The 25,156-nt window shown below is 35.3% G+C and overlaps 2 protein-coding genes and 1 long non-coding RNA gene across 8 annotated transcripts in view; 2 read left to right on the top strand and 1 right to left on the bottom strand.

The window, feature by feature from the left end:
• The window catches only part of LOC136036251 (inactive dipeptidyl peptidase 10-like), a 209,248-nt gene extending 204,095 nt beyond the window's left edge, over positions 1-5,153 (top strand). For all 3 annotated transcript variants that reach the window (XM_065718370.1, XM_065718368.1, XM_065718371.1), the window contains one exon: positions 4,642-5,153. In XM_065718370.1, coding sequence (XP_065574442.1) covers positions 4,642-4,776 — 135 coding nt within the window. In that variant the 3' untranslated portion in view covers positions 4,777-5,153. The remainder of the gene's footprint in view (positions 1-4,641) is intronic.
• LOC136036254 (uncharacterized) overlaps positions 1-25,156 on the bottom strand; it is a 99,209-nt gene that overhangs the window by 47,032 nt on the left and 27,021 nt on the right. The window lies entirely within an intron of this gene.
• The window catches only part of LOC136036249 (protein mesh-like), a gene marked incomplete in the record, with an annotated part of 56,641 nt that continues 48,814 nt past the window's right edge, over positions 17,330-25,156 (top strand). The window contains 2 exon segments of the mRNA XM_065718366.1: positions 17,330-17,550; positions 20,221-20,465. Of these exon segments, the coding sequence (XP_065574438.1) occupies positions 17,403-17,550; positions 20,221-20,465 (393 nt within the window).

Here is a 25,156-nt window from a genome sequence, read left to right as displayed (position 1 = left end):
ATATGACTTGCTTTGCCTCAAGGGCAATAGCCCATAAATATCTAAACTGCACTTTGTTCATAGACGGGTTTTTAGCACAAATTGCAATCATGTTTGGTTGTCCGATAAGCAAGGAAATCTAAGAGATCGTTCACTAGACTACGCTCTCAGAGCTTCCCAAGGGTAAATAAAATAAAATTATGTGCATCCTAGTTTTCATATTATTTGCAGTGATTGATTTGGAGGAATGAGTTGAACTTTCGGGGAATGTTTGGAGGAGGGTACTAAATTTTGACTTGGAGGGATGGGAAAAGGTAGATAAAACGACACTATGTGTTTTCATTCCATTAAAATAAGCCTATCTTCAATATTTCGGGAATGGCTTTGAGGATGAATTTAAACTTTCAGGTGCTGTTAGAGAGAGGTGATGGAGGGACAAATGAACTTCGAATTTTGTGTTGGGAGAGGGAGAACGGGGTAAACAGTTTTTTTCTGATCTATTAAAATAGTTTTATTCATAGTAATACTCCTATGGAGCCTACAGTTTATTCACAGTTAAGTATCGAGGTAAATAAAAAAAATCTATTCGTTGCCAGGTCATCAAAATGGGATATCTACAATATATCAGGAACGGGAGTTCCTGAGTCCTGACGGGGAGGTGTTGGTGCTTGGGGAACGGCTAAATATTTTATAGCTTCGATCCTAAGTACTTTTAAAATATAGTCCTTTATAGAAATCAGAGTCTATTCAAGGCTAAGTAGCAAGGCTAATTAAGAGACACTATGTTTTACCAGGTTATCAAAATAACTCATCTGCAACGTCTTGTGAGTAGCTTGGGAGATCAAGTTGCACGAACTTTGGGGTACTAGATCAAAAATTTTGACTGAGAAGGAGGGGTTGAGGGAGCTTGTCCTACTTGATCCCTAAATTGTAGTGAAAACTTTTTGGGGAAGCAGACAGATGGGCGGGGCCTAAAATTATTTATCTGTGCAATGTGTTTTAAGATTTTTGCACTCTGAGCCCCTGTTGGACTAGAATCCATTTCCAGCGAACAAGCGAGGTATGAATGAAAATATCCAAGTATGCTCTAAATGTCAAAACACAATAGCGTGTCTGTATTACCTTAGCTTGGGTGATCAAAATAAAAATTTCCGAAGAACACTAGGGACCAAGCGGACCTCGAGACTTGAATTTGGGAGAGGGGCAAAGATGTATTGGAATAAATAATGTATCCAGGCATATCAAAATGATCTCGAGGAAGATTTATGAGGACCTATCTGAAACTTAAGAATTTTTAGAAGAAGAAGAGGCAAGAGGACTTCGTATTTTTGTTTCAAAAGAGGGCCAGTGGGAACTGAAAAATGTGATTCTCCGATCCAATAAAAAATTTGATAGTTTTAGCCGAAGCGAGACATTGAATCTGGTCACGATGAAGTAGTAAAGTAAATGAAAAGACAGTATATTCAATCGAGCTATCAAAATAGCGTACGTGTAAAATCTTTGAAACGACGGGGGTGGGGCTACAGCTAAAAATTTTGCAAGTATAAGTTTAGGGCTCAAAATATTATGTTTAGGGAAAGGCATAAGAATTAAAAAATATTTTGTCATCTATGTATTGATGTGTCCAAAAAAAGGACAGACAGTTTCTTCTTAAGAGTTCGAAACTTGCATGTGAAGACTGATGAGTCGAGGAGACCTTATTAACAAAAAAAAAACTAGAAAAAAACATTTTTCACGTTTTTTCATTCTCCTAACTCTTTTCCACATCAATCAAGACTCGTAAAACTTTTAATCAGCCAGCTGATTGACTTTGAATATTTGATCAATCGAGACCAAAAGACTGAAAGACTCGGGTCTCACAGAAACGCTACGCTAAATTCAGTCTCTTCGATGTGCTTAAAAATGACAGTTCCCATGTTTCTTAGCTAGATGGACGCCAAATGAAGAAAAAAAAATGAAAATAAGTTTGATAGTACCGGTTCGTGACACCCGAAAATGGGCCCAACTTTTATTTCGTCTCCGATAGACTGGTAGATAACAGGCACATAGATAGGCCAGGTAGGCCTGAATAAAAACAAAAATATTTTGAATATTGGCTGTATCTATACGCAATCTAAAGCTAGGTGAAAATATTTTGTTTTCTAAGATTAGCTTAGACTTACAGGGCATGTAGACAGTGACAAGGCGATCTTAATGAAGACGAAAGTCACCGAAAAAGGATTTTGCGTTGATTCAAGACGCACAAATTACGCCCAAGTTTGTTTCGTCTCTGATTGGCTAATAACTTGCAAGGCATGTATACTGGGCTAAACAAACCTAAGAGGAAAAAGATACTTTCAAAAAATGGGTCGTAGGGGTTTGTGAAATCCCAAAATGGCCCAAACCCTTGGTTTTCTCCTATCGGTGTGACATTTTTAGTGTATGTATACTGGATTACGGAAACCTTAACAAGGACGATAAATTTTGGAAGTAAAATGTGGTAATATGTATTTTCATTGCGATTCCGTGAGCTCTATTTTGACTCGCGTATCAGTTTTCTAAGGCATGACCTGCTCTAAAATTTTCCGCTATTGAGGCATCTCAACTAAATTTCAGGGCCTGAAGAAATTCAGCTGAGACAAAAAAAAACACAAAAGAATACTAATAATAATAATAGGAAAACAAGCCTGGCTGGCTGTTCGTGCCGTAGTTTTTCTATTAAATAGAAAAAAATAACTATTTTTTGTCTTAATAAATAACATTGACATTCACTTATTTAAACAAAGGAATCGTTACAATAACTTATTACATGAAAAGATTATTTTAATAAAATGATTGTTTAATATACGTCCATGCTCTAAGGTGTCCAGCAGGATTGGATTCAAAATGGCTTCAGCTCTATAGGAGACCTAAACTCGGGCAGACTTTTCATATACATTCTAATCATTTCCCCACACATTCCAAATTCTAAGGTGAAATTATTATTTATTAATTTATAGCCCAAAACTACTGCCGATCGATAATTTTGACTGAATGCTGGGTCCACATTTTTCAATTAAATTTTGAATCAAACATTTAAATTTTTAAGCATAAGAACTGACTTAAATTGCAAGTGAAAATAATATTAAACAATAATAAAAACACATAAATTAAAAACAAGCAGATAATAATTACAAGGGATTTTTTCAAAAAAGAAGTTTTTCAAAGAAAAGTAAAGAGCCATATTAAAACCTGATTTGAGTGAAAATAAAGTTTTATGATGATTCGGACTTCTTAACGAATAAATGAAACTCGAGATGACCAGAAATTGAAATGAAATAATCACATGAAACAAAAAGATAATAGATATTCCACTAAAAGAATGAATAAATCCTACCAGAACTCTCTTGTCCCTTTTTTTACGTCAATATATAATGCACAGTAACATGTTTTGTGTTTCAACATCAAATTAGCCATTTGAGCTACGATTGCTGTTTAAATAAACCTTTTCTCTCTCCCTCTCTCTGTCTCTCCAATGCAAACAAATAATTAACACATGGCTAGTTCCGCTTTTTGACAAAACTTCTTTTTTTGAAAAATTTTCTCTTAAATTACTCATGAAAAGAGGGATAAGAATATGCTCTTTCAAAGATTTCTTGACAATTAGGAAATGTTTTAGGTAGGAGAAGACGTCATTTGACCCCCTCCAAATCTGAAAAATTAAAAATGGGCTAAACAGTATAAATACATATTTGGTATCATGCTCTAATCAAAGAATCTGGATTCTCTTTGCTGGATTCCCTCCGAAACTGTAACTTACTAAACCCCTGCATCCAGCAAATTTGTTTATGGAAGTTACTCCGTTTTACAGTGGCTGGCTTAATGTCATTTCCATGTGGTAGTGCCTGGTTTAATCTCCTCCCATTCAGCCTGGTTTGATTCTACCAAGGCCAATAAAAGAACTATCATAAACTACTCACCCAGAGATGAGCCACGGCCCCTACTAAAACAAAGCCTGGACATGAGCATTACGTATCTATAAGTTTTGAGAAACCAATAGAAATTAGTTTCATTAAAATTGAAACTAATTGATGTGTTATTTCCATTCAAATTTTTTCTTATGCTTATAATTGATACGATTTTTTCTAGAAAACATATGCATACTGTCTTTGATTTGATGACCATGTGGAACCACTTAGAACAAGCTGGAGTTTCAAGGGTTTTACAAACGATTCTATTTGTTATGTGCACTTATAAAGCTATATCTTTTTCATAACTAGTAGACATTTTACTTTACAAAAATACGGTTCAGATAAATATGTTCGGAAAAGTATTCAAGAAAGCCATGTCATATAAGCAAGGCCGTATCCCTTTTTCATGGGGGGGGGGGTTCAAAGGGTTTTTTGGGTTATACAAAAAAATAAAGAAAACACATTAAGAATTGTCTATACTCATTTTTGCTACGTTTTTGCGAGTCAGAAAAATATTTGGGGGGAGGGGTCCCTAGCCCTTCTGGATAAAGAAGGTCCCTAGCCCTTGCATAAAAGGTTTCTCTTTATCTACTTTACTTCCTCTTATTTCTGACAAAATCTTGCTAAGGCGTTTGAACTACTTGGGTCTTACTTGGGCCAGCACTTCCGCTTCCTCTTTCTTTCCTGGCCATTGGGTGTCAATGTGAATTCACATAAAGAAATTGCCTTCCAGGTGTATCCAGATGAGACAGAAACATTTGAGAGGTCGAAGAAACATTTGTATAGTACGTTGGAGAAGTTTATTTCGGCTTGCCTCAGTCCTATTGACGACACCGTTGAAGACCTCATCCTTCCAGGGGCTTTTTAAACAAGCCTATCTTTGAAGTTTTGAATCTATGCACTACCCAAACCCTGAGTTCCCTGAAATCTCCGAACTAAAAGCGATATGGAAACTTCCACCTTCGATTTTGAAAGGATGTATGGAGAATTATGAACTAGTGGTTGTAATTTTCTTTTTCCTGCGCAGTTTTGTCGTGATTACATTTACAAAAAAAAAAAAGAAGTCAACGGCCTCAACTGGAGCCTTCAAGCAAAATTTTGAAGCCATTCATGTAAGCCAGAAAAGCACTACTGCTGAGCGAAATTTTATTTCAAAGAAGTCTGACAATCATTGTAGCAAATATCCTTATCCCTGCTGTAGCCTTTCCCAATAGAAATATTTGCAATAAAATTTTATTCTTTGTACTATGGTGTTTCAATTTAACTGATTGAAGGTATTATACACTGTTTCACAGAGTTCGTGGTAAAGAACTATAAGTAAGGAGTGACCTCGGGCTAGTAGTAACCGAAACTCTATAAACAGAAATTTTGATTGAAATTTTGGTTGAACAATTATTAAATCGAAAAAATTAATTTTTTATGCTGATTACAACTATATCAAATTCATTGAGTCCCAATGTTACACTTGAAAACTACAAAACCAAAGAAATTTGCCTGATTTTCTAAAAAAGAAGAAACGCTCCAAAAAGGCAAGTGTCTTAACGAAAATTGCACCACTAAATTTAGCGTATCAGAAAACTTTACTGTAGAAGTTTTAAGCTCCTATCTACAAAAATATGTAATTTAAACTTTTTTAAAAATTGTAAAAAAATCGCGGATGCGTGTTTGTTTGTTTGTTTATTTTTTTCTTTTTTGTTCTTTTTCTCAATGGATAATTGTATGCAACCGAGAGTTCTAAACGATTAGGAGAGGAATCATTGCAACTTAAATTAAAAGTTCTAGCACTCCCCTTGGGTGACTGAAAGATTGTGCCGTTTACAACAATTTTGTGGCACAAAACAACAATTTTGCTATCGTATTAACAATCTGAAAAAGCTAAAAATCTAAAATTATCAAAACATTTATATTGATCTTTCTAGCTGTAGAGGAAGTAATTTTACAACGTGCTGCATCCTCTCCAGGTAATTTGTACAAGATAAATGGTTCATATGGACATTTATTTCGAAGCTTGAATTAACTAAGTTAATTCAATGGATTTTTCGTGTAAGGGTTTATAATTACGCATCAGCTCTTAGGAAGGACGGATGGTGGGTCAGGGCGTAGAGGGGAAGGGGCATTAGATGCCTAAAAGAGCGCTTTTCAATGCCTGGTCTTGCCATCTCTCTATGAACCATCAGATAAAGATAGAAAAGGGTGTGGGTGCGTAGGAATTTTTCTCTCACCTCTGTTTATTTAGGTTGAGACTGAAAATAGCTGCTGCAGGTTGATTTGCTTTAAAGCTTCATTCAAACAAACTGATTTGCTTTATATTTTATGAAATTATATTCAGTGATTTGTTAGTGCTTATCAGGTATTATGAAGGACTGTCCTAGGAATGAAGCATGGACGGATAATAGATATACATATCTATTAACAAATGAATTAACATCATTTTTATACAATCCAAATAAAAGGGGATTATTGCCAAAATTGCCTCTCACTCAATTGGACAATCTATCTTGGCTTTTTCTACAATTAGCCTTGACTTGATGCCCACAACTATTCCATTTTAACTATGGAATATGAAATATAATTAAAATGGAATAGTTGTGGGTATCAAGTCATGGCTAATTGTAGAAACAGATAGTCCAATTGAATGAGAAGTAATTCTGGCAATGCCCCCCCCCCTTATTAGGATTGTATAAACAAGATGTTAGTTCATTTGTTAATAGATATTTCTATCTAGTATAAGTCCATGCGTCATTCTTAGGGCATGTTTGGTCTATTTGAAGGAAGGTGTGGTCCAGATATCTTAAAGAGTGCATTTTAATGCCAAAATACCCTAACTTTTATGGCACATTCAAATAAATACAGAATACGCTTTGGGAAAGCGGGGGCGGGTGGAGGTAAAACTTCATATTTAATCCCTTTTGATTCCAAGGAATTTTTTTCGTCTATGCCTTTATTTTTGATGTTTAGAGTGAGTGGTAATATTGCGCCTCCTATTAAGACAATCTTTTTCTAAATGACAAAGAATATTACATCTAGGAACAGATATAGCGTAACGAATTATGTAGTTCCTGGTACCCAAGGTCACCTCCAAAGGTCACTCTTGGGAGCAACGAACTCTTAATTGGCTTGTATACTATTTGCGTAACAAATTTCTTGTCCTTTAGCAAAGGTCACACGATTTCACATATGTATTTGGTACCTTGGCACCAATAAGCAAAAGATCCCTTTTACTTTAAGTGAAGGTATAAAAGTTTGATGAAGAATTAATCGGTGAATGGCCCTTCATGGCTCCTGGCCCTCCATGAATCTCCCCCACTCCTCTACAATACCCCTCCCACTAGGCTCTATCCCTTAGGCCCTACTGAGCCTCTTAGCCCTCCATAGCCCAGTGCTTCCGCCCCAATTTTTTTTTAACTTAGAAATTTTTTCAACTTTCTTTTCACATCAATAATGTTACCATGACAGGTCCAGAACTTACAGTTATTCTGGACCAGTCAAACACACAAACCAACATAGAGAAACATGCAAAGACCCACTCAGAGTCACAAGCAGCGAGAGTAGAGAGACGAAAACACACATATTTATACTTACAATCGGACAAAGAAAAACATGGGGATAAGCAAACACCCGTCCAAACACACGGGCAGAGAAAGAGAGAGACAAGCAAAGATCCACTCAGATACACAGGTACAGAGGAAGAGAGACAAAACACCGAGAAACACACAGATTCAGACACATAAACACACAAAGACAGACACAGGGACAAGCAGAAAATCTCCTCAGACAGACAGGGACAGATATATATATATATATATATATATATATATATATATATATATATATATATATATATATATATATATATATATATATATATATATATATATATATATATATTTATATACATATATATATATATATATACATATATATATAAATATATAATATATATATAATAATATATATATATATAAAACACACAGAGTAGGACAGAGACATATACACAGAGTAGGACAGATATATATATACATATATATATATATATATACATATATATATAAATATATAATATATATATATAATAATATATATATATAAAAAACACACAGAGTAGGACAGAGACATACCAAACACCCGCTCATACACACATAAACATTGAGAGAGAAAACAAAAGCTGCTGAGACAAATAGGCATAGAGAGAGAAACAAAGACAAAACATTTAAAAACACACAGCTCGAACACACAAAGACAGACACAGAGAATAGCAAACATCCGATAAGACACAAATGCACAGAAAGAGACAAAACACACACAAATACACAGATTCAGATATGCATACAAAAAAGGAGAGACATGGAGACAAGCAAACAACCGCTCAGACACAGGAGCATAGAGACGAAGAGAAGTGCAAACAGCCAGTCAAACACACAGGCACAGAGAGAGAGACAGGCAAACAGTCGCTCAGACACACAGGCACAGAGAGATAAAGAGACAACAAACGCTTACAAACACACACAAAATCAGACACACGAGCATACAAAGACAGACACTGGGAAATTCAAACATCCGATTAGACAAAAAGGCACACCTAGAGGGAGAGAGAGAGTGAGAGAGAGCAAACACACAGCTAGTCAGATATACAAACACACAAAGATATACACAGAAACATGCAAACACCTGCTAGGCCACACAGCACAGTGAGAGAGATGGGAAAACAGCCTTTGAAAAACAAAGGCAAAGAGAGAGAGAGAGAAAGATACTAGCAAACATCTACCAACACACAAAGTCATACAAACAGACATACAAAAACAGACATAGAGACAAGCAAACTGTAATTACTTTAAATTAGGCTCGTGTAGGTTAGGTTAGCGTGGCCGGCTACACTGTGATTTTTTAGGTGTTTGCGTGTCTCTCCTTCTCTTTGCCTGTGTGTTTGACTGGTTGTTTGATTTTCTTTTTCATTGTTTCTATTTGTCTGAGCTGGTGTTTGCATGTTTTCGTCTTTGTCTTTGTATATTTTATGACTGAAATTGTGTGTTTGTATGTTTTTTTCTCTATCTCTATGCTTGTGTGTCTGAGCGGCTGTTAGCTTGTGTCTGTGTCTGACTCTCAAAGTCTGTGTATCGGACTATGTGTGTTTGTAGGTGTTTGCCTTTCTATATATCTGTACCTGTCTGCCTGACTTGCTGTTTCCTTCTTTCTGAGTCTGTCTTTGTATTTCTGACTTTGTGTGCTTGTAGGGGATTGCTTCTCTCTTTCTCTCTGTGCCTGTGTTGTCTCTCTCAGTGGGCTTAGGTGTCTGAGTGGAGGTGTGCTTGTACCCGTGTCTCTCTTTGTGTGTTTGTGTGTCTAACTCTGTGTGTTTGTAGGTGTTTTAGTCTCAGTCACTGTGCTTGTTTGTCTGAGCGGAGGTTTGCTTGTCCCTGTGTCTCTCTTTGTTTGTTCGTGTGTCTGACTCTGTGTTTTTAGGTGTTTTAGTCTCTCTCTCTCTCTCTCTCTCTCTCTCTCTCTCTCTCTCTCTCTCTCTCTCTCTCTCTCTCTCTCTCTCTCTCTCTCTCTCTCTCTCTCTCTCTCTCTCTCTCTCTCTCTCTCTCTCTCTCTCTGTCTTTCTCTCTCTCTGTCACTCTGCGGCTAAGTGTCTGAGCGGGCGTTGGCTTGTCCATTTGTCTTTGTTTGTGTATCAGAATCTATGTTTTTTTATTTGTTTTGGCTCTCTCAATCTCTGTGCCTGTGTGTTTGAGCGAGTGTTTGCTTGCTTCTCTTTGTGTGTTCGTGTGTCTGACTCTCTGTTTTGCATGCGTTTTTTTTCCTCACTCTCTCCGTGAATGTCTATCTGAGCAAATTTTTGCTTCCCTTGTCTGTCTTTTTGTGTTATTGCCTCTGACTCTGTGTGTCTGTGGTGTTTTGTCTCTCCCTTTCTAGGGAGGTATTTCTACGGGAATATGAGCGACTATTTCCTTGTCTCTCTCTTACTCTGCCTATGTGTCTGGACTGCTGTTTGCTTTTCCCCGTGTCTTTCTTTGTGTAATTATATGTATAAATATGTGTCTTTTCGGTCCCCATGTCTATGTTTGTGTATCAGAATCTGTATTTTTTGTGTGTTTTGTCTCTCCCACTCTCTGTGCCTGTGTGTCTGAGCGGGTGTTTACTTGTTTCTCTTTGTGCGTCCGTGTGTCTGACTCTGTGTTTTTATGTGTTTTTTGCCCCTCACTCTCTCTGTGCCTGTCTGTCTGAGTGGATTTTGCTAGTCCCCGTCTGTCTTTTTGTGTTATTGTGTCTGACTCTCTGTGTCTGTAGGTGTTTTGTGTCTTGAGTGGTAGTTTCGTTGTCTTTCTCTCTCTGTATCTGTGTGTTTGAGCAGGTGTTCGCTTGTCCCCGTGTCTGTCTTTGTGGGTTTCGTTGTCTGATTCTGTATGTTGGAATGTGTTTTTGTCTCTCTCACCCTCTGTGCCTGTTTGTCTGAGCGGGTGTTTGCTTGTTTCTCTTTGTGCAGTTTTGTGTCTGACTCCGTGTTTTGTATGTTTTTCTCTCTCTTTTTATGCCTGTCTGTCTAAGCGGATGTTTGCTTGTCCCCGTGTCTCTCTTTGTGTATTTGTGTATCTGACTCTATGTGTTTATACGTGTTTCTCTCTCTCTCTCTCTCTCTCTCTCTCTCTCTCTCTCTCTCTCTCTCTCTCTCTCTCTCTCTCTCTCTCTCTCTCTCTCTCTCTCTCTCTCTCTCTCTCTCTCTCTCTCTCTCTCTCTCTCTCTCTCTCTGTGCCTCTGTGTCTGGGTGAACGTTTGCTTGTCTCTGTTTTAGTTTTTGTGTGTTTGTTTCAAAGTCGTAATTCTAAGTTCGAAAATTAAGTTTAAAAAAAGTGTTACTACAAACGTTATTTGTTTCTAATAGGCAAAATCACGACTAACATATCTATATCATCTACATTTCGTATTTCGAAAATATCACAAGATATTTTTTGTTTTAAGTGTGTTTTATGGCAGTTTAAGACTTGAAAAAGCTGAAAAAATGTTTAAGTTAAAAATAAAAATAAGTTTAAGGTTAAGAAAAATTTAAAATTAAAAAAAATATTACAAAAAGGGGGGGTGTAAGTTGGGGAAGAATCATTTGGCCCATTTGAGGTTGGGACATCGATGATCATCAGTTCCCTCCAAAAGAAGTGTGTATATAAGCACTCATTCCCATGAATATGATGATACAAGGGACTACACTATGCTTGCTATATATATGTTGCTAAGTAGAGTTCAATACTATATCATAAATTCTATTATTTCCAATTTGAAATTAAATGAAATGATTTACTTTATCTTGTTAATAATGCCCAGACAGCAATATTTAGATCATTCACCAGATCTAGTTACTATGTGAAGTGGTTATGCTAATGAGGTATCTCTCTTTTAGTATGGTCATATAGGTAGGTCAATGCTACAGTTTAGTATAGGCATTTTTAGTGCCCAAATAAGGATTGAATCTCTATAGTGCCTGTAGCATCACTACTCATGTTAAAAAACACATTGTGCATATTTGTAACACAACTTTATAATGACATTATTTTTGGGGGGTGTAATGAAAATGCTATACGTATGGTAGTCATGATATTTTTCTTATAAAAAAAAATCTAATGACATTTTTTTCAACACTTAAATTTTTTCAGGACTTCGATTTTATTTTCTCGGGAGTTATATTTCTTAACCTATAAATTTAAGTCGTCCACCACAGAATGATTGACGGTATCATATGACCTAGCTCTCCAGCCTCGGATTATTTTATTAGGCTTGGGCATCGTAGACCCAAAACATTAGCGCAGAAATGCGTTAATCGAGACAAAACAAAATGACATTGTACATTTGCTGGAACATTACATAGACTTTAAAAAAAAGTTGGAATTATATCAAGAAAGTATATGCTCTTGATGGAATTATAGTAGTATTGAGTGCCTATAAGGACGAATATCTGAACTATGAAACAAGCATTAATGGAAGGATCATTGGAAACATATTTGGGAATTGTCATGAAAGTGAGATACTAAATTTCTTTGGATGCCAAAAGAACTTAAGTGTTATACTGGTAGTTATTCAAAAGATACATTTCTAGAGAAGCTAGTGCTCAAAGATAATGCACTATTGTCATGAGAATACTCCACCACCCCCCCGCCCTTGAGGATTCAATGGGCGACCACAGTAAGCGAGTAATCGAAGTAAAAGAGTGCTTTTGGTCAAGACTGCTAGTTATTTAATACATGTGTTTGATCAACAGATTATAACATATATCTTATCGTAAAAGTGTAGATGAATAGCTCAATGAAGTTTCTTCACTTGATAAAGTTATTTTAGTATTGAATGCTCATAAAAATAAATATCTGAACTATGAAAAAACCACTGATGGAGACATCATTGAAAATGTTTGTGTTTTTGAGATGAAAGTGAGAGATCTAACTTCTTTGAAGCTCTGGTTCTCCTTTGAAGAAACTCATTTCTAAGGAAGCTAGTGCTGAAAGATAATGCAAGCCTAAGACTAATAGTTGACAACAGAGACAAGTTTTTAGCTAGTCCTTGTGGAAAACATTACTGAATGATAGTTTTTATTATGAACTTTCTGGTACTAGCATACGAAAGAAAGAAAGAAAAAGACGGGCATGATTCCTTAACAACCTCACAAGCCATATATTGTCCACGTACCGGAATTGTTACTGTCTCTTACTCTTGAAATTTCTATTCATTTGTCGCTGACCTCTGAAAACGCTGTTAACGTTTCTCTAACTTTTGACAAAAATTATGTTTGTATGTTTCTAACTTTGTGACAAAAATTTGCTTCGCACATTTCTAACTTTGAAAAAAATCCCCTTCAATGGTCTTGGACTTTTCAAGAATCCCGTTCATATGTGTTTGACTTTTGAAAATCCTATTTTCATGCCTCTGGTTTTTCAAAAAACATTTGTTTGTATTTTAAAACTTTTTGAAAAATATCCAGTTCGCAAGTTTCCCACTTTGGATAAATCTCTTGCACCAGTTTCAGATTTTTTAAGTGATCACACTTTTGAAAACTCGGTTGTATGTCCCTAACCTTATAATAAAATTCTAGTTGCATGTTTCTAACCTTTTGAAAGATATCCGTTTTACATTTCTCTGACTTTGGGAGAATCCCATTCAAATGGGAAATTGTCCCGGTCGTGTGTCTCAGACTCATGAAATTTTTGTTGACGTGTCTCTAACTTTTGAAAACCCCATTCATGTGTCTGGACTTTTGAACTTTTTGAAAAATAATGCTCGTATGGCTCTGACTTTTTAATACACCTGTAACGTGTTACCAAAATTCTATTTGCATGTTTTTCTAACTTTCCAAAAAAACCGCCTCGCACGTTTGTGACTTTGGAAAATGCCATTCAACTGTCTCTTAATTTTGAAAAAAAAATTAATAAGAAATTTATAAATCAGTAAAATCTTTCAAACATAAAAGAACCCTATGTTAGGGTCGCAAGGGCTTCGACCAAATAGAACACAAAACATCACGTTGAATTTCCATCCCTATGAACAATAATACATCTCTTCATTCACTTGTCATTCACTAGTAAAAATGTAATTAAGTACTTATTCAACAAGCCTGCTTTTTCAGAATATCCAAGTTTTGTCAAACTTTTTGATTTTCAATTCGTAAGCAGAAAATCTGAAAAAGAGGGACGCTACTAATCAGTTTTTAATTATTAGCACATTTAAATTAGCATCAAGAGATTGAGGGCTGGTAACCCATATCATATCCTAGTGAAACCTGAGTGTGATTTTAAAAATGATCACAAATTAAATGTGATAAGAAAACTTTTTGCAGAAAGTAAGGAACAACATCAAAACCTAAAAAGTAAATAAACTATTCCGTATATAAAGGAGCCAGCCCTTCCCTTAATTTTCTCCTCTTTACGCTAAAGTTTTACTTTCGTCCCAATTGTTTAACAGCACGGTTGAGACAAAAGGGCTGTTCAATCGGAGTTTGAACGTTTTTTTAAAGCACAATAAGCTTCAGGTCTTTTTAACTATTAATGTTGCTCCTTTGTTTGAGTAAAAAAAAACCGTTTTGTACGTTTGGAGCCCTTGAAACACTTGTGATGCGTAAGGAATTATTTCACGATCAACAAAAATCACAGGTTTAATCGTAAACTGTCTTATTCATGAGTTATATGAATGGCAAAAGACCTTTAAGCGTAACTTACGGAATAGCGTAAACTAAATAGAGAGCAATGTGTCTCCCTTATTTAGCTTCTATTTATGAATTTATTGTTCTTTTTTATCTGCCTCATGTAGCAAAACTGATTATTGTAAAAGCTTAGAAAAAATCCGGTGTCAAATTATGAAATCTTTTGTCGAGCTCTCACCATGAGTAATCCGAAACAGCCCCTCTCATCACAACCTGCATAACTACTTGTACTATCCTCCTAGAACGTGGCCATTTTACCATTTTGCAAATTTACTAATTGATCCTTCCAAAACTCTTCATAATACTGGACTAACTGTGACTATTCTTACCATAATTGGTTCTTCTAATGGCTACTTCTATCGTGCCTACTTCTGTTACTCCTACTGAATGACTAATATACCCAAGACTACCCTTTCACGATAGTTATTACCACGACTGCTTCCACTAAAGTTAATACTCCTGCCACAGATAGTGCATCTAAAATTACTACTACTACTGCCTACATTATAACATTGGCTCGCAGACTTACCTCCCTATTCTCCAAAACCTTTTTCAATTGTGAAAAACACCCCAGGCCTTGACTATTCTACTTTAAACACCATAACTGCACCCACCGTCTACCAATGTCCTTTTGATCGATCTTATCGTTACTCAGCATTACCTTTTGGTCTTCACTTATTTCTAGCCTTAGTGACTTAGCCTTCTTAACATTAATTATCAAACCTATTCTAGCACGTTCAACTCCCAAAACCTCTAAAAGTTCATTTGTTTTACATACGCTTTCATCAAGGATGCTTAAATCATCAGCATAAACCAAGTACAAGAAACTTTTACTTAACCATTTGATTCTGTGTTCTCCCATTGGCTTTGCTGTGCTCTTTAAGGCGAAGTCCATCAAAATGATACATATAAATGGGGATAGAACATCACCTTGCTTAACTCCTGATTTAACGGGAAACCACCTACTAACCTCAGTTCCTACCTTAACCGCAGCAATGTCATTTTCGCACATAGCACTAATCACTTTAATATATTTATCTGGTATACAGCACAGGGATAAGACTTTCCCTAACGCTCTTCTATCGGTTGAATCAAACAATTGTTCATAATCTATAAAACTGAGGGATAAAGATGTTTGATGACTCAGGCACTTCTCAATTATTAACCAAAGATTGAAAATTTGGTCGACACATTCTCTAACCTCACTAAAACTGTACTATTTTTCTCTTAAAACCTTGCCTACAGCACCTCTAAGTCTAAAATGTATCACCAACCTACGTAATTTGTATCCTAGAGAAACCAGACTAACGCCTTTATGATTACCACACTCACTCTTATCACCTTTATTATACAGGGGTTTAAAAAGGGTTTTCCTAAAATCACTAGGTACTTACCCTTTTACAAAAATCAGATTTGTAATCATCTTTAACTTATTTGTAGCCTCGTAACCACCATATTCAAAAACACAATTTACCACGTTATCAGCATCAGGGGGCTTTTATTTTTTAGTCATTTTAATATTATTACTAATTCTTTCTTGCAAATTAAATCTTTGTTCTAATCCAAATAGAGCTTCTTTACATATTCTAATAGAACCATTTCTATGTGGACTGCTTGTTATACTACTAAGTTTCATCATAACTCTATCTCTTGTACTAAAGGTACTCTTGCAATGACCACTCCTTCCAAAACCATGCTGCCATTTCCACTACTTTTAACTCTAATGCCCTTTCTAATACTACAACGATTATGACTCCTACCTGCACCTATCATATTGTGACTACTCTCACCAAGGTGACTTCCACCATGGCTACTCCTACCACCACAGCTAGTTTCAGTCACGAATATGTACACGAATACGGCTACCCTGCCAAATCCCTATTGAAACTATTCATATCAAGCCTATTGTTACGGCTATCTCTCCTATCGCAAGTGCTCCAACATGGAAAACAAGTAATCCTACTTCAACTACTCTTACCACGAGCATTAGTACCCTTTCCAAAATATTACCTTTACCCTTGGCAGTGTTTCTCATGCCGCAACTGATCTTGCCAAGACTATCACCACACAGCCACTAGCACGGCTACTACTGCTTCCATGGTTGATTAATTAAAATCTTAGCTACATCAAGTGATTATATTTATTTGTTTGTTGTTTTTTTTTTAGCTATGCAGCTTCATAAGATTTCCAGACAATTGTCAAATATTAAGTTCCAAATATAAATATAATTATCATTCTTTATTGAAAAACTTGAGTTTTAATAATTTTTGGGTATCTTGCTAATTCTAAGGGATGGAATTGAACTTCACAAAATATGAAAAATTGGACCTACAAGATTAGGCCTATGGTCATTATTCTATGGGTTATGCTGAAATGCCCTAGTTTGCATTGTTAAAAGAGACAAAAATTAAACCGATCCATTTACTACAAGTGAGAAATTCGCTATACTTGCTTTAAATTTTCTCCAGGGTCCAGGGGCACCTTCAGCTAGATATTCTGTATGCAACAAGGTATTTAGCAGGAAATCCAAACCTTTGTGCGATTAATTCCAAATTTATATTTTCTTCTTTAATAACAGTATTATAAAATACTGCGACTTGTTTTCTCATCTAAATATTAAAAAGACATTTAATTAACAACCTCCTTCATCCCTGTTATTGCTAATATCCTTAGAGTAAATTTCTTAATTCCTGTGATTTCTTTAAGGCTTCTTGAAATAGCAAAGCAATTGGCAGTTTGGTTTTATCAGACTGCACTCACGTGGGGTGTGCCCGCGCGTCTGGGCATTAATCTTAGAGTGGAGAGATAACTTCAGAAAAAAACATTAGAAGTGAGCTAATATTATAAAATATTATAGGAAATAACCAGAAAATCGTGAAGTCCTTGTATTTTTGGGAGGCAAACACTGGACATCTCCCTCCCTCTTCAAATTTTGGACGCGCCTGCCCAGTATTTGTTGTTTGTACAACAGTTACTGCCTGTGCGTCTACAAAGCTGTAAAGTTTTTCTTAGCGCTGCAGCATCTTGTAGAAGATGTGTTTTGATTTTGTATGAGAAGAAAAATAAATAATAAAAAAAAATGTAGTTCTTTGCAATTATAAATGCATCTGACCCGGAAATAGGTTAATCATAGCAACAGCATGTACACGTAATACTTTTACGCCTTATCTTTGTACTTACAATATTCTACTGGCAATGTTTATCCTAGCCTTCCTTATCATATCTTGCAACGGTCGAATTATTGCGCATAATTTGGTCAGTTTTAAGCTAGAAGTGGAATTACTGCATTTATACCGGTGTTTTTTAATTATTAGCCCAAAATGGGCAGAATTCACAAACTTATTGCTGCTACTTTATGTTTATTGTGTTTTAAAAGCTTTACTGTAGATAAATGTGTCGCTGAAGCTCAAGACATTGAACTAGAGGCTGAAAGTGTTGACGTTGAAAAATTATATGAAAATGATTATGGTAAGTGATAAACTGTTTTCCCTGTATAGTGTATCCTCAAAAATAAGTTTGTGATAATTTTGAGTTAAGATTCCTTTCCAACTAACTAAAATAACAACAAAAGAATAGCTTATGCAAATAATCGGGTGTTGAAGGGGCTAGAGTGCATGGTAGTATATATAATATTAGGAAAAAGTTTTGAGAGGGGATAAAACAGTATCACTCTTTTGTTGTTATTTAAGCTAGTTCCTAAAATGAATCTTGCACCAATGCTACCTAATTTCAACCTAAAAATATTTTTTAGCCCTTTAGCCTGCTTTGACAAGGACAGTTTCCTGTCTTAACAAAAGATAGATATTTGCCTATACTACTACTACTAATAACTCACTGCAGCACCAAGCCGCCTGAGGCCAACCCATCTACGCACGCTCCTGCTCCAGCCAAATCAATTTAAAGCCCCCCTCTTTACACCCTCCCAGGAAGTTCCCATTTCCTTTAAATCTTTATTTATGACATCCTCGCAACCCAGGCAAGGACGACCTGCTCTCCGTGTAGCCCCAGACGGTTGGCCAAAAAGGACAATCTTCGGTAATCTGTCATCCTTCATCCGTAGAACGTGGCCTAGCCATCTCAACCTATCTTTCATTATAGCCCTAGAAAGCGGGATTGAGCCATATTTTACCCCAACCCCCTTTGTATGCAAATATATATCCCAAATGTTAAATATCCAATCGTTTTTTCCGTTTATTGATTACGTCAGGGTTAATTCAATTTATGGGTAAACAGGTTGCCAGAAAAGTGACGCTCATAACGACACAAAAGTGTCACACATAATTAGGACATACATTCGCATGCATTAGAGGGGGAGGGGGTTAAGTTTTGAGAAAGTACGTTCAAAATGTGTTAACTACAATTTATCTGCAAAATATAAAATAAAAATTGATGAACGTGTTTCCTTCTCCATAGCCCCAATTGTAGTTGTATTTATATCAACTTTCACTTTCTTATCATTTGTTCTCCTCTTTCAGTCGTTATACCAATATTACTAAAACTGCAAAGTAAAATCTTACGTATTTCCAATCACATTGTGTTCAGGATTCTGCTAAGCTTCTAATGATTAAATGTGATTAAATTAACATGATTATTGGGTTTCGGCGCCAATGGTAGTGCAAAATTATGTTTGAGTCATTGACATATATTACTTTTGAAACATTATTATGCAAAGAGGTAAAAGGAGGGGGGAGACTAGACATCCGTTGTCGAATAAGATCAAAGCGTAATTGGAGAACCTCTGAGATAAGTTTTCTACGTAGGAGGTATTCGTCAAACTCTGTATCCGCATTATTCATGTTTTATGTGTATTAAGAATGTGTTCTGTTTGCTGCGATTAATGAACACCCATGAAACGGTTTATTGTTTAAGTTTTTATTTCCTAGCGTAAGCTTAATTTTCAGATGTGGATGAGTGCATGTCTTCTTTCTAACTTTTCATGGCATTAGAAGTCTAATATATAATAAACGTCAAAATAAAAAATTCTAACAAAAAAAAGGGAAAAATTGGAACTTCTATTTCGAAACTTAAATTTTTGGTATTATTTCCCAAACAATTATCGGAAATATGGAAGTCTGAAAGTCATTGGATTTCTGAAAGGCTAGGCTCCGAAACTAAGCATTTTTCTTGGACAAAATGTAGGAAATTCACAGATCAAAGCTTCAAATCGAAAGTCAGAGTTAATTTCAGTAATTGAAAATTCTAGCTTGTATAAAAAAAAAATAGTTGTCTCTGGGGTGTCAAGGAAATCGACTCGTACTGACAACTCTAGAAATGATTTCTAAGCGCAAACTTTATTTTTGGATTAGAAGTACATGTCTTTTTGCTTATTTTTCATGTCATTTAATGTCTAAAATGTAATAAAAATTAAAATCGAATTTTTTTTTTATTTTGAAAAATCTGAGCTTCTGTGTTTTAAAATCAGGATTTACAGTGTTATTTTCCAAAATACATTAGAGGTACAGAAATTTTTATTAGATTTTGAAGAAATAGTGTAAAGTTCTATCATCATTCAAAGCTATTTTATTTCTAAAAAGTTTAGCTTCGAAGTTAGGCCATTTTACTTAGACAGAATAGTAGTGGTGTCGCCGTGGTTTTAGGCGGGGCCCTATCCCTTCGAATCAAAATCTGGGCACTTTCTAAAAAACTCATTCAAGACACGGGTATCTGTTATGTCAAAGGGAATATTTTCTAAGAGATGCAGGTGTCTGTTATGCCATAGGATAAGTATTCTAAGAGATGCAGGCATCTGTTACTTGAAACACCTTCAAGGCCAGGAAAAATCTTTCAGGGTCTGCTAGTGGGGAACTTAAAGACACCCTAGTGAGCAATTCCAACAGGGTGCCCTAACAACAAGTTTCACCGAAAAGACATTTCTCTTCTTGATTTCTTTAGTTTATACCTAATAAATTCACTGGTTCTTAAAAAACTTACGAAGACAAGGTTGGAAAAACCTTCAGGTCCCACACGTGGGGACCTTCAAGACGCTGGACCCTAACGAGTGATTCCAGCAGGACCCCTAGCATCCAAGGCCCCTTAGCCTAGCCTAACTACCGGGGGGCCTGGCAACCAATATCCCCTGTAGCCCCTAATCTAACCAACAGGATATAATTTGACTACATTAAATAATTATGTTTCTAGATCCTATGAAATCAAGAATAGCACCTAAAGCAGTGCCTGCTCGACAAGTTGCCAGTCAGTCTTACTACATTTCACCTCAAAGATTGGAACAAATTCGTGCTGAACTTCTCTATCCCTATTTTGACACGGATCAATTTAGAGGTTCAGGTGATCTACAAACCAACATAAACAGCAACAATGCTCAGCTGCACAAAAATTTAGGGTTTTTATTGCCCTTCTTTGGATTTGGATTCAACTATACTATTGTAAGTTTTTGTTTTCTGCTCATTGTCTTTTCCCGGGCTGAATTGACGAACCATGGGATAGTAGAGTTTTTTTGTTCATTCCTACCTTTTAAATGTATCATAAATTGGCAAGGCTGTACCAACACGATGTTATGAACGATAGCTTGGGTGGGGGGGAGGTGTAGAAATAAACACTTAAAAACATTATTATCTTAGAGTTTTATTCATTAGCTTGAGATTCGCAAATCATAAGCAAAATTGTGCTTTGCACTTTTAGTGGGTTCTTTTAAAGTTTGGAAATGTAATATATACTGTTTTAGAGACTTGCGTAGTTAAGTATCTAACAAAATGCACAGAATCTTAAGAAAATAATTTTACAAGGCTGGCCAAATGTCTGGTAGTTTTGGATGGACTTCATGGCTTTTACTAGGTATGATTTCTCACGGAAAAACTTGTATCAAAAAGCCTAAGTATAGATCTATTATTGCTTGCAAGGAATTTAGCTTAATACAAGACTACACCCTATTTTTTCTCCAAGAAAATGTTTTTTAGTGTTGTTATACTATTTGAGCTAAGATTACGTAAAGCTTATTAAGTTTAATGTTATCCGTCAAAAGTTACGAACCTATCTTTCTTCTTTTGGGTTTATTTTTATAATTTCTCTCTTAAATCTTGTTTCTCAAATAGTTCGTGGTAACGAACTATAGTAAGGAGTGATCCAGTCCAATAGTAACTATGAAATGTAAATTTAGACATAAATTAATGCATCAAAAGAATGACTTTGTATGCTGATTCTAAATATATAAAACTCATCAAGTTTAATATTACCCGTCAAAAGCTATGAACCTATATTTCTTCCTTTGGTATAATTTCTCTCATAAATTCATAAATCTAGTTTCATAGAGCTCGTGACCAAATAGTTAACGATTGCGAAATGCAAATAAGAATTTACTCAAACCAGTAGTAGCCGAAACTCTAAAAGGAGTTTTGAAAACAATCAGTACATTATAGGAATTGGCTATTTGTTCTGATTTCAAATATAAAACTCATTAAGGTAAATGCTGCCCGTCAAAAGTTATAAGTAGTCAAAAATGGGGAGAAACCCCACAAAAAGACAGGCAATCTTGGTGAATAGCGCACCATTAGAATCAGCAAAACAAAAGTAGAGTGATCAAAGATTCAGTCTAAAATAGTTTGGAATATTGCTTTTTTTTGTTATGAATTAGTTGCTCATCTTCCTTCATTTAGACTGAGCCTAAATAATGGTTCTGCTACCTTCTTATAGCAAAAAATTGTTTCTGACAAATATTTTAAAGCTCAGTTTAACTAAACTGACTTCCTTCATATTTTATAAAATATTATACAGAGATGTGTAAGTGCATATCAGCTATTATAAAAAAAAAAGAGGCAGTGGGTCATTTTGCAGACGGAGAGGTAGGAAAATACTCTGAAGATTGAATTTCCGTGCTCTAAAATCCTAAATCCGATTCAACCATTAGACAAACAAGGAATGGGTTTTGGAAAACAGGGATGGGGGGCTGGAAACTAATGTCTAATGTCTCTGAAGCTCTTAGAATATTTTTGGTCTATGCCTTTGCTGGCGTAGAAATTATTGGTGCCATAGGGAGGGGGTAATAGTGCTCTTCTGATTACAACAATATTTTTCTTTGCTGGCGTAGATATTATTGGTGCCAGAGGGAGGGGGTAATAGTCCTCCTCCCATTACAACAAGACTTTCCATGTAATATAAAATAATCCTTTTACTTGTCTACAAGCACAAAGGGAGAAAAGGTAAAGAGGTATCATGAGCCTCTCCAGGAAATTTCTTAGGGGGATGACAAATGCTACCAAGAAAATTTATTTGAACATATATATAATGTATTTGAAAATTAGAGTATTATTGAAATCACGATGGCTTGAGACGCATAATAAATCAAAAGTCATACAGACTTTTCCATCCTTGCGAACAATTAAATAAGAAAAAAAACAATTTTTTAACTGAAAGTAAGGAGTGACACTAAAACTTAAAACGAACAGAAATTACTCCGTATATGAAAGGGGCTGTTCCCATTTCATATACAGAGTAATTTCTGTTTGTTTTAAGTCTTAATGCCGCTCCTTACTTTCAGTTAAAAAAAGTTGTTTTTTTATTTAATTTCTGAAAGTTTTTGAATTAATGTGTGTTTTGGTTTTGGCTCTCCGCACAAAAACGAAATTTGCATATTAATCTACTTTTTTGGCTAAATGGCTTTCTCATAGTTTTGATCGGACGATTTCGAGAAAAACAGGAGTGCAGGGGTAGGCCTAGTTACACTCCAATTTTTGGGTTGTTTAAAAAGGCAACTAGAATTTTTAATTTTTTACGAACATTTTTGAAAATAAAACAGTTCAAAATAGGGATGAAACCTTTTAATTGACAGTGAATATATATAAAAATTATTTAACTGGATATACGAACATTTTTATTAGTAAAAATATACTTAACTTGCGAATTAACTTACGTAACGAACTTCTATATTCGTATGTTTTTATTACGTATATGAGGGGGCTTATCCCCTCTTCATTACCTCGTTCTTTACACTAAAGCTTAAATTTTGTCCCAATTCTTTAACAATGACCACTGAATCACGAAAGCCGAAGAATAAATAGTTGAAATTAATAAAATTACTTTTGTCTAAAGAGCGAGGTATTAGGAGAAGGTGAACCCCTTATATGCGTAATGATTTTTGTCCGTTTTAAGTTTTAATGCTACTCCTTACTTTTAGCTGGAAAATTTTTTTCATTTTTTCATTGTTTTTTTTCAAAAAATGAAACGAAATCCTGCGCCCACTTCATGAAAATTTTCTTCCCCCATTACAAATTCTTCCATGGAAAGTTCCTCTCACATAGCCTCTTCCCCTCAACTCCTCCCCCAACCAAAAAATCCCCTTGAAAGCGTCTGTACACTCCCCAATAATCATTTCTATAAGTAGACACTGGTCAAAGTTGGCAACTTGCAGCCCCTAACACAGGGACTATGGGGGAGTAAGTCGTCCTCAAAGACATAGCTATTACTTTTTTCGACTATGCTGAATAAAATGGCTATCTCAGAATTTTGATCCGGTGACTTTGGGGAAAAATGAGCAAAGGAGGGGGCCTAGGTGCCTTCCAATTTTTTTGTACACATATAAAAACCCTAAAGCTTTTAATTTTCGATAGAATGAGCCCTCTCGCGACATTTTAGGACCACTGGGTTGACACGATCACTACCGGGGAAAAAAACAAACAAATAAACACGCATCCGTGATCTGTCTTGTGGCAAAAATACAAAATTCCACATTTTTGTAGATACGAGCTTGAAATTTCTACTGTAGGGTTCTCTGATACGCTGAGTCTGATGGTGTAATTTTCGATAAGATTTTGTGACTTTTTAGGGGTGTTTGCCCTATTTTCTAAAATAAGGCAAATTTTCTCAGGCTCGTAACTTTTGATGGGAAAGTCTAAACTTGATGAAAATTATATACTTAAAATGATATTTTAAATATATAAAATATAATTTAAACATATATAATGGAATTAAATATTCAAATATATAAGAATAATACATTAATATATTTAAATATTTCGAAACAGTTAGTTACCAGGAACTGTTTGAACTGAGGAACCCTTTTCGATCAGCAGAAATCCTGTAGTAAAAATATTATACAGAACTTATTCAACAGACTTGTTGTTTATAAAAAAAAGAATATCACCAAAATTCAAGTTTTGTCAAAAATTTTGATTATAATCCAATATTTTAATTCTTAAGCAGAAAAACTGAAAAAGCGCGGCACTATCAATAAATTTACAATTATTGATATGTTGAACTGAAATGAATTTATTTATAACCCGTTATAAATACAATAATGATAATAAAATAAGAAAATAATAAAAAGAAAAAGCCGGAAAATGACAAATAAAACAAAATTAAAATTCATAGAATATGCACACAAGCATAGTAATTAACCAAATAATCACACAGTATAGATAACAAGCACAAAGAGACATAGCATAAGCACAATAAAACAAGCACATGGACAGGCACACACAAAACAAAAATATAATTCATAGAATAAGTAAACATGCATAAAAATTAACCAAGCGACCACACAGTATACATAACCAACACACACACAAAATATGATACAATTATTATTTTAAAAGGGAACACTAAGGGTGTCCATTAATTACTTTATTGTAAGCTTCAATGCATCTACCGAAGGCAGAATTAGGGTCAATAACACCATATCTCCTATTGACCCAATGATTACTTGCCCAGGGGGGGGGGAGAAGATATTTAGTATACCGTTAATAAATCCGTATGACTTGTTTTGATTCCGTTACCGAAAAGATACACCGAAAAGTACCAAGGTGTAAAACATTTTGTTATTTAATTTAGCTAGCACCTGACAATTAAAACGATATCCATTTGGAAACTATGCTACCGTAAGCACTGGACGTCTGGCGGTGGAAATGGCGAAATGAGGAGCATTTTAATTGCTTTAAGGAAGTCACTGATTGGGAGGCCAAGATTATTCATTTCCAAATTAGGATCAATCGATACTCCATTAAGATCAACATTAAATCCTTCGGAAACTGGGCCCCAGTTGAGGAGTACCACTTCTGACTTTTCAGTGTTAAACTTAAGATTTATTTTTGAATCTTTTTGTATCTTTTTGAGTTTCTTTCGATTT

This window comes from Artemia franciscana, chromosome 15, assembly GCF_032884065.1.
Source record: "Artemia franciscana chromosome 15, ASM3288406v1, whole genome shotgun sequence".
In the NCBI taxonomy this organism is placed as follows: Eukaryota; Metazoa; Arthropoda; class Branchiopoda; order Anostraca; family Artemiidae; genus Artemia; species Artemia franciscana.
The sequence above is the reverse complement of the archived record's forward strand: the minus strand, read 5'-3'. Positions and strand labels throughout refer to the sequence as shown.